Genomic DNA, 19,496 nt, shown 5'->3' on the forward strand with positions numbered 1-19,496 from the left:
CCACATTCCCATTCATAAAACACATTCACCAAAACAGGGCAGACAACGCCGGGTGAGTTACGCCACGATTTGACAATAGATCGTGGATTCCTGGGCTAAGGAATCAGTCTCAAGTGTCGTCCGTTTGTTTCACTTAATGCGCCTTACAATCCGGTCCACCTTATGTATGAAAATATACGAGAGACTTCAACATTATTGATATTGTGCCTTATAATCCGGTGCGCCTTATAGTCCAAAAAATATGGTACATTAAAGTTTGAAGGGAAAGTGTTTTGTCCAAGAGCACATCTATATGCCCCTAACAAAGCTTGAACCACCAAACTTGGCATTGATTCCTTCTTTTCTCTTGTCTTCATCCCTTATGGTGTTTCTATCGAGCTTCCTTCTATATTTTCGTCAGTCTTTCCTTTCTTCCTCCTTCCCTTCCTCCTTCCTTTAGGCTGGTTTATGGTCCAGCATCAAATCAATGTGGACGTCCCGCATAGCTCCCCGACGAACTTGAAAACCCATCAGAAAGTCAAATGTCCGAGCTGCGATTGGTGATTTCTTCCTTCTATTCTTTCTACCTTCCTTCTTTTCTTTCATTGTTAATTTTTCTTCTTTTTTATGTTCATTACTCTGCCTATTACAACTCTGAATCTCTAAAAGCATTAAAAAGTAACAGCACTATGTATGAAAAAAACACACCTGGCAAAGTTATCACATTTTGTACTTTTCAAACACTACCAGAATGTAAGTAAAAGTTGTCATACACAACTCTGAAAGATAAATAAGTCACACACACTCGGCAGGTTGCCCTAGTTAAGCCTGCAGAAGAGTGAAGGGAGCCTGGTGGTCAAAACAGAAGCGAGTCGGACCAGCTGGCACGCGGGAGCCAACATGTGGGAAAATGACTGATCTTAAACTTGTTTGCGGCACCATGCTGTTTAGAAATTACACTCAAGCCTCGTGTTTTTTGATGTGCCAACTTTTCAGATACGCTGCTCAGTCTGGTCCAGCTGCCTCTGACATATTTTATTCACTACTACTTATGATTTATACCTCCCTATATTGATTTGGTAAATATTTCAGAATGCAATAGCCCAACGTTGTGCCGGCGTGAGCGGGTTAGAAAGATTTGAGCTGGTGGGAGTAAGTAGGAGTACTCTAGAGAGAATCTATACAAACGCAGGGAGGGTAAGGAGACTCAATTTCTAGCTTTTTGGGCGTTTGGATGCAGTTTGAAAGCATTTATTCTTTTTTTTTCTGACAAAATACAACCCCATATGAACTAAATATACAGCTCTCCTAATATAATTGCACTTTGAATTTTGTTGCATAAATTAAAAAATGTAGCACTATTCTTCCTGCTTTAGAATTTAAATTATCTTCATGTGACAACCAAAATTCCGGAGAAAGAAAAAAAAAAAAAAAAATCCTAATAAAAAATAAACTACTGCAGTCACTAATGCACTTTTGTATTATGTGGTTATAAAATATATAAATTAAAAAGTAAGATTTGTATAGGCAAGATTGAGAACTATTTAAAAGGTACAGTATGTATCTTTCTGGAGGTGGTACATCACCTGCATGATTCCATACTTTGGAACATTCACCATGGAGATAGATTTGTTTAATGTGACAGTGTTGAAGATTAGGCCCTCCTCCAGGTCAAATAAGAGTCAGGTTTGTGGAGATGCAAGCCCGCTGACAGTAAGGAAGTGTGTGTTTTTGTTCTTTTTACACATTTTTGTGTAACAAATACAACCAAACCAATAAAAAAATGAAAAAAAATATAAATATAAAATCTCTAAACAAACTATTCTGGGTGTAAACAAGGGCTAAACCAGGTCTAAAACATGACTAAACTATTGCTATAGAACAGTGTTTCCCAAACTTTTTTTCTGGGGTCCCATATTTTAAAAGTCACAAACCTTCACGATCCAAGTCAATAGACAATATTTGTAAATCACAAAATAAAGGTGGATTTGACCATTATTGAACATGAGGATATTTTATTGTTGACTGAGTGATCGTGTCTCTCAGAACAATTAGTATTACTCAAGTTTTAAACAATGAAAAACAGTCATTGAACCAGCAATAAAAGGATCCATAAGTCGGCTATTTGGACATTAAATGTAGCCCATTTCTTTTTCTTTTCAATATTCATTTGAATCAGCAATACTGGAACAAAATAGTCAATAAAATAATTACAAAAAGTTTAGAAATTGTACAAAACACGTCTTAACATTTTAACATTTCTATTGAGATAGGTGGGCCTGTCTGTATTTTTGTAGCGTGTTTCAGTCCGGGGTGCAGGAGGAGAACGCAACACACATATCAAGTGCAGCATTCAGTCTGTTTCAGTGCTTTGTCTTCACTTTTGTGAGCACAGATGCGTCATGGGTCAGAACTGTATATTGCAGACCTACATGCAGATCGTGACAATGTGACCCAAAAAAAATCTCTTGTGACCCACCTGAGGGTCACAACCCAGTCTTTGGGAAATGATGCTATAGAAGATCTAAACAAGAACTAACTCAAAAGAGGAGAAACTTGGATAAAACTGACACCTTCCCCCGACCCATTCATGTCATTTCACCATGTACATTATCATCGCTATAACATTTTCCTGTATTGCTCTGATAGTAATTAGCTGATCTAGCTTAGAATTTTCAGCTATAATTCATGCATGCAAATACAATACACCTTCTAAAATCAGAACCACCTAAGCAAAGGTGCCCATGTGTATTTTCAAAGGCCAAAAGAAAGCCCGGCATGTCTATTATTAACACTACAAGTAAACATGGGATTTTACCATTTGAATCAGCTTTTGAGAATGTGGGTTGTATAATATCAAACAGGGGCTTTGTTTTGAGCTATTCAATAAGTTCCTGTGGAGAGAGAATCTACTTTGCCACTGTTTTACACAACACTCTCCTATTTGTCTTGTTGTTGGCTACTCCCCCGTCACTGCTGTTGCCGAGGACAACCAAAAAAGCAGACAGAGCTGTTGGCACAGATGTAGCATTTAATATAAATTGTGACTTATCTGTCTTATCTACTCCAGCTCTCACTCTGCAAAACTGTGGTGTGGACAATATGAGGTTAAGCTGTTGACAAACTTTGAGAAGTCGCCATAGACTATGATGGGTGACTGGAGACTTTTTACGGGGTAACTTATAGATCATCGAAAAACTATAAAGGTCAAGGTATACTTTATTGTTCCCACATACAGATATTTCTTGTTTGTATTGACCCATCTTTCAAAGCTGCCGGGGCAACCTGTCAAAAAAAATGTAGCATAATACTGGACCCTGTGACCCTTTTTTGTGATGTTTTTATTGCAGTCAAAGATTCATGTCTTTACTGTGAGTGGGCTTGCACCTCCACAAACCTGACTTTTGTTCCTTTGGGTATAACATTCCACAGTATGGCATATCTCTAACTAGAATGTTATGAATTATGGTTTTAACATTCTATTTCAATTAAATTATGCTGATAATGTGTCACACATGAACTGTGTTTGACACATATATAAATGGTAGGGGTGTAACAGTACACAAAAATCACAGTTTGGTACATACCACGGTGATGAGGTCACAGTTCTGTTCATTTTTGGTACAGTATGGGAACAACATGGAAAACCATTTGCTTGTTGTTTATTAGTGTTTTGTTATTCCAACAACAATTTGTTTTACCATTTTACAAACAGGAAAATAAAATAAATCCAAAGTGCTGCTTGGTAATACTAGTAAGTTAAATAAAATATTCTCAAATAAGCAACAAATGTTGCTTATTTGAGAATATTTGTTGTCAAGGAGGCTGCCTTAACTATAAAGCACTGTAGGAAACTGCCACCCCAATCATGGACGAGTTCCCTCGTGAATATTAAAGAGACGAGCCTTATTTGTAGCTGCACATGTAGTGGTGGAATGTAAACACACACAAATTGCGCAAATTCACCTGTGCACAACCCTGCAACGAACTGCATACTGTACTGAAACTGTACCGTGACACCCTAAAAAATTAACATAGCTACTAGATGTCATGTTCCAAACAGGAAGTGAGCATGGGGGTTCTTCCCACTCCAATTGACTTTACATTAAAAAAAAAAAAAATCGTCATTTTGGTTTTAAAATGCTCGTATTAACCCACTGTACATTTTCCAGGTGTTTTTATTTTGCTATTTTGTCCATACACAAATTCCTATTCCTATATTGAACTCAGCTCCAAATTCGCTCCTGTTACTGCCATCTTGTGAGCTTCATTTGACTGCAGCTAAACGCTGTAAGGGTGTCATCACACTTCCTCAGTCCATTTCTTTATACAATCTACAGTGTCCTCTCAAGAAAGTCACGCAATGTTGCTTTAAAATAATGAGAAAAATTATATTGTAGTCCCTAATGCAATACTGTGTAGATCACTGCCTGCCTGCTAAAAGTACCAGAATCATTCCACAGCAGTTGTTATGTGACATTGGTCCTTACGTTCCACAGAACAGGTACTATATTTATTACCTTGTCAAAAAACTGTCCAAAAAGCAAGAGTCAATTTGCAGTTCCCCTTTCTAATAAAAGACCAACTTTTCAAACCAACCGATAATACGTACAGCAATCGAATGCCTCCTTAAGAAGATTCGAGTACTTTCTGCACTACTTCCTAAATTCAGTCTAAATGATGATGAGACAGAGAGGAAAGTGCGATTCTCTGGGCCATGAGCTCAGATAAACTTGGAATGAAAATTGAAAACGTCTCTGGCGCTCTCGAATCACGCACACTCTTTGCTGGTGAGAGCGACAATGGTCAAGTGAGTTTATGAATCGTGGCACCAAGCCAGCCAGAACGGGGCGGGCATTTACCGACGCGCGTTTGCATATAGACAAACACAATGAGGGCGCTGTTGAACCCTGCGAAGGTCACTAGATGCTCAATGTTCTGCACTGATTGGACATCATTCACTGCGTCTGGTTTGAGCGCGCGAGACATGGTTAGCGAGCATCTATCTTATTGTATCTGATCCACTTATTCCGGCAAATGGCCTGTGCCGGATGAGCAGTAGTTTTTTCCCAGGTTTATGGATCATTGTTTGGGCTGATTCATGCCTCATGCAGTTTAAATGCAGTCTGAGAGTGCAGTGTTCTTATCAGCTTGCTGCAAATGCATTGTACTTACATTTGCTTCTGTCGATTTGCTCGGAATAAATAGGCAAGTATGAGCAATTTCGGATGTGTTAAATAAGACTGACTGGCTGGACTGCAAATTGATGCTGCACAATATATACTGCAGTCTAGTTGGAGTCACTATTATCAAATTTCAAAATCTTTAGTTATTTAGATTTAGAATTTATTTTGCAATTTACACAATATTTTGTCTAGATATATAGAAAAATCGTGTTGTACTTGTAGTTTAGGCCTCTACAAACATGTTGTGAAATTCATGGTGGGGTTCTTGCATTAGTTTATCAGTTCACATATAGTCTTTTTTAAATTGTAATGCTCCTGGAGTCGCTTATAACACACATTCAGAACAGAATCCTACTTTTTAAACATATTTTATTACAGCTCTAACCATAATCGCAATATTCATCAGAGAGAAACATTATTATTGTTTTTTTTTATATATATATAAAACAAAATTGTGCAGCCCTCTTCAAATTATATTATGTACAAGTGTATATGAAAAATAGAGGTTTATTTAGGCTTATTTAAATCATACTGAATTTATGATTATTGATGTTTTGTTAGTATTGCTAATATTAATACCAACAGATGAAATTTAAGCATGGCTACAAATGCTAATAAATATATATTTTTTAATACATGACTAAAAGAAATGACTAAAAGAAATCAAGTTGTAAACAGTAGTAAATTTACATACTGGATATTTCACAGGAAAAGTACAATGTAATCAAAATCTGTCTCTTGCCCATCATCTGGGAGAATTCCATCATCATTTTCTAGAAAACTCTAGAAAACCAGCATGAAGACATGTATCTTGCACAAAATGGAGTTATGAGCGTATTTAGCAAGTAAAAAATATCCATCTTGCAAGCGTGTTCATGTGCATTTAAGTAGTAGAGAAGAGTTGTTTTTTTTGTTTGTTTTGTTTTGTTTTTGTCAATTTATTGCTATTTTTTTCATGTCAAATTGTTTTTATGGGTTGATATTCTGAAATGAGGGCATGTGATCATAATTCCTTGACTTTGTGCTATCTAGTGTTACAAGTCTAGTCTAGTGTAATGTGCACTCTTCCGACTTGCACATTGCTTTGGATTGTATGTATGTGATCTTTGCACTCGCATGACTCTCTATAGGCCTTGTGCAATTGTATGAAATAATTGTGGTTCACAATGTACAATTTTCCAGGATAATTTGCATGGTAAATTACAGTCTATTCGAAAAATGCGCAAGCCGGTGACCTACTATTATAATGAGTGTAAAATCCTAGATGGGTCATATCGTTCACATGTCTTCCATTCCGTTGAGTGGTGCAGTGAAATGTCATGTTAAAATATTTATACAGTATAGTGAGATATAATCAGGAAAACTAGGGAATTTCACACGTGCAAGGAAATATGCTTATAACTCTATATAGCAGACAGGGGCAAATAAGGACAAAAATAATGATGACATAATCCTCATCAAGTTAAAATGATTGATGATTTCTGTTCATTGGCGGTACAGACTGTGTTCTTTCATTGTCCTTATGTCTATCTGTTAATGAGATTAGTGCAGTGTAGTGTGTGTGACAAGAAATGGTTGCTTTATTGTCAGAGATGTTATGGCTTTTCCTGGAATGTTCCATGGTATGCTTTAGATAGATCCATCTATCTAGCATTTATTCATAAAAAAAAAAAAAATACAATGATTCTTTCTGTAAATAGGAAAAGCGGAAAAGTCGCAATGCATCTTTAAGTTACATAAATAAAAAATGGCTTCTGGATGGAATGCAAAAGTAGCCAGGCTGGCGCCACCTAGTGTCTCCGCTCAATTTTATTTCTCTCCAGCGAATAGGTCAGGAATCAGAATACAATAGATGGTTCACAAAAACCTCAGAAGTGCAAGTTCAGGCACCAGCCAATCAGCGAAGGGCCATATATTCAGTGTTGTGAAGGATTACTGAAATCAAGGATTTAAAGCCGGAATAAAGAAAATGTTTGGTGAATTTTATCAAGGAGAAAGACGTTATTGCCCTTCTTCCTACGGGATATGGAAAAGCTTAATATACCAGTTAGACCCGTTAGCGGCGCATTACATACGCCACAACCAAATAGCAGTGATTGGTTAAATGATAAAAAGTACCTGCCTACCGTCGAACGAACGAAATCTAAGGCTGCGAGGTCAGATGGTTTGTACGAAGTGAAACAAAGTAAAACCAGTTGATAAAATCAGGCTAAGGCAAAAGGTCTTGATTGCAAAAACAACGTCCAGATGACCTCTACTGAAACCGTCTACTTTGAAACACTACTGGACAAATGCAGGATTACACTGTCTAATTACAAGTACTTTTTATTGCTAAAGAAAACCTTGATCTTGAAAAACGTGCTTTCAACAGTGAGCAGGGAATCCTCCCACAGATCTGACCTGTAACTTGGCTAGTGGCAGCACATGCTTGTCTCCATGGAGATACAGTAGATACATTTAAAGCCATACTCTGGAACATTCTGATTGAAGTAATAAACTCTGGTACTATGGGGTGATAGAGAAATTTGGTTTTGTTCAAAATGATAGATAACCCTGAGCTGTTTTGTGTTTGGGTCATTCTCAAGTTTTTGGAGAGAGTGCTGACTAGACAGTTAGTTAGAAAACTATTACAAAAAGCTGACTCTGTGAGCTTTAAGCCATATTATGTTGCTGCCTCCTCAAAAAAAAAAGGTTGTGTTTTGTTTCATTCACACATGTTTGAGTAACGTTTTATTAGTCTGTTTACATCTCCAAAGCCCAAAATGTTCACAGCTTTCTTTTACTGTTAGTTCAATACAGTTTGGCATTTCCAATCATCCAAATGATTCTAGTAAAGGTGTATGGAGCTTTTAAAAAAGTGGAGCACTTCCTTTATCAACCCATGTTTTCTGTTTGAGAAAAGAACTCCACCTAAATATGTAGGATTTGTGCATTAAACATGTGCAAATGATACAAAACACAACTCCAAGTATTTTTGTGATAAGGAAACAACATTGTAACAGAGATTAGAGAATGGTGTAATATAGGACCGTAAAAGCTGATAAAATAACTGTTTTTTTTTTTTTCAAGTTCAATCAGTCCATAAAACTACATCAGTATCCACAATCATTTCTACTCTAATCAAATGTGCATTGAATTGTCTTCGTACAAGCAAAGGTCCAACAGGTTAGACAGTATTGTACTTTCGACTATTGCAAAATGTGCAGAGACAAACTCCCATCCCTCTGCCTGTGGGCCTGCATTAATGTAATGACGAGAAGAACCTTGGTACCTGCCCGCAATACTAACCTTTCCATATAAAAAGTGGAAACCAATATAGTTCTATTAAAAGTCAAGTGAAGCCGGCAGTATTGAAAACGCTGAGGGATAAGTTCTATTATTAAGGATGAGCAGGCAGACTTTGAGCAGATGTGTTTTTTTTTTTTTCCCTTTCAATCTCTTCTCTTCTAAAGCATTACAGAAGCATTGAGAGCACTAATAAGGAGAGCCGCTACATCTTTGGCCCCGAGCACTCCCCCTGTCCTCTTGTTAAATTTTTCTTTCTTCGGCCATCTTGATCCTCTTTGCTTTATAATACTACATATAAGATCTACTAGTACACACTACTGACTGACAACAAGCCTGAATGATTTTGGAAAATGATCTCTATTTGTAATTTTTTAGAAAAATGTCCACATATTAAACCAGTTCAGGAGTATTTGTGAGAAAAAAGCCATCCCATGTCTTTCAGAACATGATGGTAATGGCCTAAACTACAGGGTTAGCAGCTTTTAGACATGACTAGACACAATATATTTTGTTGTATGTAGAGAAAATGATAAATGATCATTTGGATAACTGTGACCATTCAAATTGCAATTTCAATTTGGCAGTGATCTTGCAGGACAACTACATAACGTTCCACCACATCTCTTCAGTGCAAGTTTGCTATGTAAAAACAAAATTATTCCTGACTATGATTTAGCACATGTACAATTACTGCACTGGCTTGTGAACCCTTGGGCAATAAGAGGCCTAACATCTCTTAAATGAGCACTACTATATATCTGGCATCAGTTTGTCTCCATGGAAATGTTCTTACTTTTCCTAAAATGTTCCATAGTATCCCAATAAACATCTATCTCCATGGAAACAAGCCGATCACGCCACCATGGAGAGCAAATTAGAGCTCATTTCAGGAGAGTAAGAGTGATAGTTTTTTTTTTCAAGGTATTTATGGATGAGATTAATGTCATACTGTGGAGCATTCCAGGCAAATCTCCATTATCTCCATGGGGACAGGCAGGTGATAGACAGAAACATTACATACTGCACTAGGGCCCGACCAATATGGATTTTTTGTGACTGATATGATACTGATAAAATGGGAGTTAGGGCGGCCGATAGCCGATATAAAAGACGATATATTTAGTGATAAAAAATTCACTATAAATCTTCAATTGATTATACAACTTAGGTTTGGCTCTACTGGATTTTATATTGGGTTTATTTAGGCTACATTTATTGTTATTCTGCCTCTTTACGGTCATAGTTAAAGACTTCAGGTTGGCCTAATGGCATTTTTGCATGATATTCTAGATAGTAAACAACGTAAGTAAACTACCGCCCTTAGCGGGAAATGTGTTCGCTCCGCGGTAATTAATTATGTGTAAATGCAAAACATTCACAACTCTGTTCACAGCTCATCTACATATCAGTGCAGGTCCAGTAACATGTGTACAACCACTATAGTCACTTTACACTAGGCCAGTGTAAGAGAAAACAAGCTGTTTATGTGTGGGAGCTACAGCAGCTAAGCGCTAACCAATGAGAAAGAACCAAAAGTAGCTCCAAAACCGACACATTTGCAACACTCACTGCTCACACAGGCTCCTCTTGGATCACAAGCTTTCACTAATAAGTGTCCTTTCAATCCTGACCCAAATGATTGTCCATAAATATAATATAATCCAGCATGTTGACAGGAACTGCATGTGTAAACAAGCGCACGAGTGACGTGATTTTGGGGGTTACTCCACAGATAAATACTGATGCGAGGCCACATATTTGGACATTTATTTGTCTGTAAATTGGATTAAATGGACATAATATAGAGAGTCTACACTTTATAATGAGGTATAACATGTCCACGTGGACTATCGGCCCATATCAGCAAGATTTAGGCCGATAGCCGATGTGTCTCCAAGTGCTCATATCAGCTGATAATATCGTCAAGCATTACACTGCACATTAAAGTTGGAATTACGGTAAGTAAAACTAACATTTTTGTATTGCCCATCAGTCCATTGTTCTCAGCCATTAGGCACCAAACTGAATCATCTTTATTGCCCAAATACATACAGCAACTCAGCAAACATATCCATAAATCACCATTTCTCTCTTCTTCCCATCGCTCCATCTCTCACTGCTTAATCTGCACTTATCATTCACACTTCACATTTTGAACCTCTTATCAGGTCAACAGCAAGGGAGCACAGATCTTTCCCTCACAATGTCCATTTTAACCAGACGTAAACCATGTACTTAGACTGATTCACCTTCGGCAGACTCAAACATGCAAACTCACAACGCTCTATCCTATGCTCCCTGGACACCGGTCAACACCATCTCTCACTGCAAACTGCTTATTCAAACACCTACACGGAGGTCTGCCGCTCTCATTCAGGCTTTTCAAATGACTTCTGACCAGAGCCGGAAGATGTATTGTCAAGTTCTGCACATCTCAGCTACTTTTGTTGTACTTTCAAGCAGATAGGAACATTTAATCTCTGAAATATCTGAAGATGAAAGGGATTCTGTGCTGTCAATCTGATTTGTGGTTATGCAAAATAAACTGAATTTGTAGTTTGAAGCTACTGGCAATTAGGGTTGCCAAAGGTATTGAAAATCAGATACTAATCGATACTCAAACTAGTATTGAAACTAGAGACTCACTTGAGCATGTATCGATACCAAAAAAGTCACATTCACAAGACAGAAATTGAACTTTTCCTGAATAGCTTTAGAATGATTTTGAGGTGTGAAGAGCACACAGACTAGTAAACACCTGTGGACCACTATGGAACCTACCTGGACCACTGAGGGATTACACAGATATTAAACCACATGGTAAAAGAACGTACTACGATTTAATGTTGAAAAATACATTCTTTTTATCTAAAGAAAGAAATCGGTATTGAGTATCAAGCATTTTCCTTTCGAATCAAAATCAAATTTTAATATCGTGACAACACTAATGACAGCTATCATGGGCTACTGTATTGATATATTGCCAAGTGTATGTTTGGTATATTTTATTAAATTATTTTACTGCAGTGCTACAGTTTTGTTGCTTGTTTAGTGGAAAGAAACTTGTGTGTGATACATTTGACATGTTCACTGTCTTTACGATTAAAATATTAGCAGGGCTGGGCCTGGTTAGTACTTGGATGGGAAACCACTAGGAATTCCAGGTGCCACAGTGGGGCTCCAGTGGTAAAATTAAAAAAAACCTTAGGCAAGACACTTCACCCACACCAGGGCAGCTGTGGCTACAATCGTAGCTTAGCACCACTAAGTCTTGAGTGAATGAATAATGAACTGTAAAGTGCTTTGGGTATCTTGAAAGGTACTATATAAATGCAATGATTAATTAATTAATTAATATGTATGGTATTGTTGTTGTTGGGAGGGTATGGCACCTGCCTTTCTTCATGGAGATGTGACTGTTTTACTGAAAATATTTCACAGTACGGCATAAAACAAACAGATCTTGCATGTACTCTTCAATTACAGGTGTAGAGACAGATTGCCTTTACACAGATCTGATCTGTGACTTGGACGTCCATGGAGATAGTAATGTTGCATGCCATACTTTGGAACATTCTAGGCTACAATAACAATAACACGTCTGTGGAGAAAAGCAGGTGCCAGAAAAGTTAGAAAGCAAAATGGTCAAAATATGTCAAATGTTTCTGTTTCTATACAATCAAAATAGAACAGCATGACTGTAGTAATCCAGAAAATAAGGCTTGCCCATGTGTTGGAGAACCACATAAAAAGACAGGAATCATCAGTGATCAGGAGCCATTGATCCTCACAACAACCTTTTTTTTATATATTAGTACAAGCATGCTACTGGCAACACCTGCTTGTTGTCAACATTAAGTATTATATAATTATTAGACAGACTCTGATATTAGATTAAACAGAGATGTAATTCAAAGTGAGGTAGTGTACACCGGTATCACATGCAAACACAAATTGGCAACCTCTTTCAGTCAACGTGGGCTGCAAAAAGTACATCTCTTGCCAGCAAAAAGTGGTAAAAATACAGCAGTAGTCATCTCTGGTAGGAAATGTAGAGCAAAGATTAATTTCACATCTGCGTACTATTAGTCTAGGTGTTTACTTACTAACCAGATATTATTATGAATGACTGAACAGCACCATCACAATCTTTAAGATGTAAATACGTAATAAATCATCTTATTTCTGCAACCTGAGTCATTAAAGTATTCCCCAGAAGATATGAGTCACTTTGAGACATACACATACACAAACACAAACTATGCCTACGGATGCATCGATCCAGCTTCATAGGTTATGATACTGATACTTTGGCTTTAAATATCTGCTTACAGCTGAAATCAACCGCTACCAGTGTGGAGGCTGATATATATATTTTACTCTTTTAAACACAAACAGCGTATGGTTACAAAATGTTTTGTAACTGTTATTTATCATTTGAAGCAGGGGTCACCAAACTTGTGATGAGGGGCCGGGGTCGGGTAGGCCGTATAACAGAATTGTATGATCCTGACGACGCAGAGTATATTCTTTGAAAACCGCTATACTTTCTTTACATATCAGACAAACTGCACGGCCCTTACATTTAGCTGTCCTTAACTGCACTACAGAACTCTGCGTGTGCGCTGACTGTCACGGTTTGATCTCGAGCTTGTCAGGTGAGGAAAATTCTGCGGCAAATGTAAATACGTCTTATAATTATTTAAATATAAATACTTCATATAAAAATTGAAAAAAAAATTCAACAAAATACAAGATGCAGACGTGTTTTTATTTGCCAAAAAAAAAATAAAATAATAGGCCATGACTGGAGGGGGAGGCGGTCAAAAGGGCATGGAGGGCCTTAGTTTGATGACCCCTGATTTAAAGTAACTACAGCTTTGTGTACAGTTTAATATTATGATGCATTTTGGACCAATCATCTTATTACGACAGACCAAAATTGGAGATCAGCTGAACCGATATCTTGGAACGCATATACGATCCACCAATTTTTTCAACATCGGTGCTGATATCTGATACCAGTATCGCAATGATGTATCTCTAACTATACCCTCTCATGTTCATTCGATCCCAGGACAGATGAGAAGATGATATTTTGATTGTATTTTGGCACGTCCAAAAACATTAAACATTTTATATATAGTGACATTTTGTAACCCAGGGTCTGATTATTATTTTTTTTTTATAATTGAAAAATACAGAGCAGCGGGTGAAGATAAGGGGTAGGTGAAAACTGAAATTTGCCTCGAATGCAGGACAATACAGGATCACACAAACATGAATGAACCAATGAAACAGAAATTTGAGTAACCTAATGATGAGCGAGCACTCTTGTAACATGCTAATCAGGCTCATAGTTAACTTTATACAATGTTGTCCTTTTAAAACTCAGTACAAAATGACAATAATATAATGTTAAAGTTTTTTATATAGTAGTAGGCAGTTTACATTTCACTTACTTGTTGTTTGTCTTGCATTTAAGAACTTTAGGCAATGCCCCACTTTGAGACTGACGCGTTTGATTTGTTGATACTTAACTCTTGGGCCAAACATTGCCAGGGGCGAAATTGCAGCTTGCAGCCCAGAAAGTGAGAGAGATCCCAGTAATGTTTTAAAGGATTCACTGGAGAAGTCTCATGGGGCTTTCCAGTGTTTCAGGGGGAATGACAAGTGGGCAGTTTATATGGGTTTTGAACAACTGCTATGGATCAGGAAGCCATCACAAACAAACTAGGTATTATAGAGAGGGGTGGCTGATATTGACAAAAAAGTAAACAAAACAAAATATTTTAAAAAATCACTATTATTGTTCCATTATTCTAAACTCAAATTTGATACTATGGAGAAAGCTTGACACTCAAAATAATTATGGTACCAAAAATGATAATGTCTTTTTTAGTGAATAGAAGGGAATTGTTAACCAAAACAATAGTAGTTTCACAGTATTATCATGTGGTCTTTTACTTGTTTTGAAGGCTATTCTGAAATTATACTAATATCCAGTTTATGGGATTATTTCAGTATTGACAGAAATTCAAATGAGAATCAACTTGGAATGGGATGGGACACAATTTCCACAAGATTTGGAGACTTAATATATATCTTCGATTAGTAATTGTGTATTGATTTTTTGTCAGTCCTTTTCCCCAGAACAATAATCAGATTATATTTTTGCAAGCCATCAGAAATATGCTAATATGTGTAAACAAATTGATTGTAGTCGAAATAGATCGAGTAGTAGTAACTTAAAGAGCAGCTGCCAGGATATAGCATCTGATTTATAATTTGAAGTTAATGTCATTTGAAGAATAAAAAGATAATCATGCACAAAATCTGGTCAGACACAAAAAACTAAATCATATCTGAAGGAGTGGTGCAAGGAACACAAATGTTCAAATCATCTAATATAGTCTACATAAAGAGTTTGTCACTTGGCCTGTTTACACGAGAACACTTGCGGGTAAAAATGGCAAAATATTTTATCAGAACTACCTTTGCTTTGACGGTGGCGACATTTTTGGGGCTTAAAAATGCAAAAATCTGAAACTACCCTCCAGAGTGGAAAAGCTGAATAAGCTCCGCTGTAGCGTTTCCGTCTACACTGCCCAAGACGCAAAACTCTGGTCAGATCTGCTCACGTCGCGTACATGTTTACATCACATACCTACAGTACACAGAAACAAACACGTCGGATCATTTCCATTTGTCGGACCTAACAGCTCTAATAAACTTACAGGAGGCATCCCAACAAATGTACAGAATATGCAGAGATACTATTAGTGAAAAGAGAAGGATCTGCAATTACCTCTGTCAAATTCTGGATGCACCAGTTCGTCGCAGGCGAGCCAGACGGCATGCAAACCTAATTGAATTCCACACACTTTTGCATCACAGAATGCACGCAGATTTCCTCCCGAAAATGCTTGTCTAAATGCAAAATAAAAAGTGAAGATGCGACACCACTTTCTATGTTTTCTGTTCAGACTGTCATCATATAAACGTAGCCTAACTCACAGTGGAAAAAGTAACCAAAACTTTCACTCAAGTAAGAGTAAGAGTAAGTTACTTCAATAAACTCAAGTAGGAGTAAAAGTATGCTGCTGAAAAGTGAATGTAATTGAAAAAGAACAGAAAAAAAGAAATATGACTTCACATCCTTACAAGTTTCTTTTCTTTTTAAAATGTAATCACTTCTTTTTGCAGCTTTCTGAAACACTTTTCTAATATAAAAAATCTTACATAGTCCACCCACCTCTAAATATGAAAGCATTTATTAACTCTAAGACATACCTTCTGCTTGTGGGCGGCGAGGTAGCCATGCATTTTCTCCGGCTGTAGGAACAAGGGCGGTCCATGCACGGCAAAGCGGACATCGAGCATCCTGTCCCTCACGTCCATTAGGCTGAAAATGTTGACGTCATCTGGAGGCACTGACAGCATCTCCGAGAGGAAGTCCACCAGGAGATCGTATCGGCTGCGCTGCTTTCCCCTCAGGTCGATGAACTCTTTGGCGGTGATGTCTGAAGAAAGCAAAATCATTGTTAACACTTAATAATAACTACACTTTTAATAGCCTTAAATAGCTATATGTAAGATTTAGATTTTAAACTCTATAAACTTGTCCCCAGATGCAGGTAAAGGCACAAGCAATCTAGCAACAATAGTTATGATTTGATGACTAAAATATATGACAACACCTTTAAATGGTCAGAAAAATTCATTCCTTGTGGGAGTAAATTATATTTTGGATGGTTTTATTCAAAAAATCTTCACAAAGTGCAACATGACTGGCATAAAACTATGATAAATATTCACCACAGGTTCTGTCCCACTAGAAAAACATTAAAACTTGTCATACAGGCTTTAATAAAAGGAACAGTCCATAATTTTGGACATAGGAACTCATTTCCTAGGGCCTGTTTACACAAGAACGCTTGCGGGTAAAAAGGAGAAAATATTTTATCGGAAGTGCTTTTTGTTTAGACAGTGACGGTGTTTTTGGGGCTTAAAAACATAAAAATCTGAAACCACTCTGCCGTTCCTGTCTACACGACCGCAAAAGATGCAAAACTCTGGTCAGATCTGCTCACCCCGCGTACGTGTTTACATCACATACATACAGTACACAGAAACAAATATGTAGCCATAGTTGCCTGGCATGCATACCCAATCGAATTCCACTACTCTTTTGCGTCACGGCGGAATAAAAAGTGAAGACGCAATGCCACTTTTGCGTCTTCTATTCAGACCGTCATCATATAAATGTAGCCTTAGTGAGCCAAAGTGTTGGAGACGTGTGGAGACACTTTTTTAAATATTCCATCCAGTCCTTGTATTTGCAGAGGTCGTTGGTGCTATAATTAGCCTGCTAATAATCATGTGATGCAAGGTTAGTTTTATTTCAAACATCATTGTATCAACACAGACATTTACATCAACAGTCTGGTGTAATAATAGATTTGCTTCAGGTGTTTTGTGGAGTGGGTAAAACTGTTTTTAGTGGCAGGATAACTATGGCCATTGACATGCACTAGCCTAGCACCAGCGACCTCTGCAAATACAAGGACTGGATGGAATATTTTTTTAAAAAGTGTCTCCACACGTCTCCAACACTCTGGCTCACTAGGAAATGAGGTCCTATGTCCAAAATTCCAGACTGTCCCTTTAAGTCATTGCTAAGCCTGAAACATTCTTAAAATCATAGTCCTTCAATATGAATTCATCTTTGTTCAGGCTTTTATAAGATAAATTAGTAGAAGTTTAAAGTGGTACCAAACCATTAATATACAAGTAGCAATTTTTCATTTTGCAACATCTTAGTCAGGACAACGGGAGGCCCATTTTTATGTCAGGTATTGATTTGAGAACATGCTAGGTTAGTTAATGGCAATTGCAATCTTGACAATTGTGGTCCAATTTGTAATCACCATTAACAGTGGGGAATTGTAGGTCTTGAGTCACAGCTTCCGTCCGCACCTGTGTTTTGGCATTAAAAAAACAGAACACGAGGAAAAGAATCGTGTCCTGGGAAATTGAGTAATTATACGGTAAATGGTGAGATTTTATTTTATGACATTTTTAAAATCAGGTTTCAGTTCTCAGTGCAAATTTCAGAACTTAATAAAAATAATAAACGTGAGAGAAAACCGAAACATGAACTGCTAATGCCCATAAGAATAATATGCAATTTTAGATGCATAAAATACAGGGCTATGAGGTTTTCAGACATTGCTATATTTAGTTAGACTATGTAGAAGACATTTACCCAAATAACTGCAACTTTGTGCGATAATAATTGTGAAAATTGGCGTACATTTTTATTGGTACCGTATTTTTTGTACTATAAGACCCACTTTTTTTCATGGTATGGGTGGTCCGGTGACTTATACTCCGGTGCGACTTACGTATTACAATTTTCAGAATGACAGAAGCGAGAGGCTCTAGGCTTGTCTGTCAGTTTTCTGTGCATGTCTCCTGCAAAAAAGCTGCTGTCCTGCTGCAAGTAGTGAAATATGCAGAAAACGGTAATCGAGCAGCAGAAAGAAAGTTTGGAGTGAGCGAGAAACTTGTGAGGGGCTGGCAGAAAGCAGAGATGGAGAACACAGCTTTACGGTAACCGGACAGGCGTGCCATGCAACTTTCCTGGAAGTCATTAGATGGATCGACAAAGCCTGGACTTCAGTGATAACCGAAGTTGTGCGGAATTGCTCAGAAGTGACATCGAGGATGACAAATTCAATGTATTCAATGGATTTAGTGATTTGGAGTGAGGTGGAGAGTTTGGTAAAACTGTATGTGTTGTTTATGCCGTAATTATCTGAATAACTGTTAATATGCTACATTAACATAACAGACGCCTATTCAGCCTGTTGTTCTTTATTCTATTGTTGTTACTATGACTTGCCTTTCAAAATGAAATGTCGGCTCCTGGCCTTGGTATACTCCGGAGGGAGTTATAGTCCGAAAAATACAGTAATTTATCAGCCAAATAGAGCAATTAATGATTCCACTGTAGATGCATTCGTTGTAGTCAGATAATTCACTAGGGCTATTACACACTGGACATAAAGTCATAATGTTTTTCTTTATTTTAGTTTTTTCAGTGCCATAACTCACTTTTTGTGTCTTCAGTTTGGTTGTGTTTATTTCACTGAAGAATAACACGCATCCTAATTGAACGGGCTTGCGACTCCACAAACCTGACTGACAGCTTTCACTTGCTTGTTTCCCTGTAAACGTTGTTCTTATGGCTATATGAAATTCCGAAGTATGGCTTTAACTTTCTATTGCCACGGTGATGTGCCACCTCCAGAAAGTTAGACACTAGACCTTGAAATATAAATGTTCAAAATATTACAAATAAGAATCGAACCAGTTTTATTCCAAAAGGACATTTTCTTTGCTATCTTACCACCTACAATGCACTTACAGTTTTTTTTCTCCGTTGGTAAAAGCATGCATCAATTACCCCCATTACCTCAGTAAATTGCAGAGGCTCATTATAGAAATGACGAAACACAGTCTCTTAGTCAAACATCAAATTCTGCTTGTACATATGCTCGATGGTACAAAAAAGCCCCTAATTGCGGCAGATACTCCATGGCTCAGGGAAAGGAGAGAGTGGGTGGAGAGGAGAGCAAAGTCTTTTGTTATGTCGGGTTATATTCGTGACTTTCCTGTGCAGAATTCTCCCATCACGCCTCGATATTTAATAAGAAGCTGCTCTTTTTCTTGGAAATTGTGTTTTCAATTAAGGTGGTTATCTTGAATGAGGTGGTGGTTAGGCTGGTGAATGCAACTGGAAATTTTTGTTGAAAGTCAAGTTAAGAAATTATGCTTTTAGAGGAACGCTACACTTTTTTTTCTGCAATAATTGCAGTAATGGGCAATATGGCCAAAATAATAATAATACAATTTAGTTGTGTGTGTGTACTTATTTATTTATTTATTTTCAGATGAAAATTTAAAAAAAAAGTACACCTACTCGCATGGGGAAAGAAATGGCTGAACTTCATATATGTGTATAAATTCCAAATATTC

At 37.3% G+C, this 19,496-nt stretch overlaps 1 protein-coding gene across 1 annotated transcript in view; it reads right to left on the minus strand.

Annotated features, from left to right (window-relative positions):
* si:ch211-186j3.6 (neural-cadherin) overlaps nt 1-19,496 on the minus strand; it is a 545,061-nt gene that overhangs the window by 176,651 nt on the left and 348,914 nt on the right. The window contains 1 exon segment of the mRNA XM_055154596.1: nt 15,747-15,976. Within this exon segment, the coding sequence (XP_055010571.1) occupies nt 15,747-15,976 (230 nt within the window).

The sequence above is a fragment of the Boleophthalmus pectinirostris genome, unplaced genomic scaffold (genome assembly GCF_026225935.1).
Source record: "Boleophthalmus pectinirostris isolate CB_2022bp ecotype Guang Dong unplaced genomic scaffold, ASM2622593v1 HiC_scaffold_19, whole genome shotgun sequence".
In the NCBI taxonomy this organism is placed as follows: Eukaryota; Metazoa; Chordata; class Actinopteri; order Gobiiformes; family Gobiidae; genus Boleophthalmus; species Boleophthalmus pectinirostris.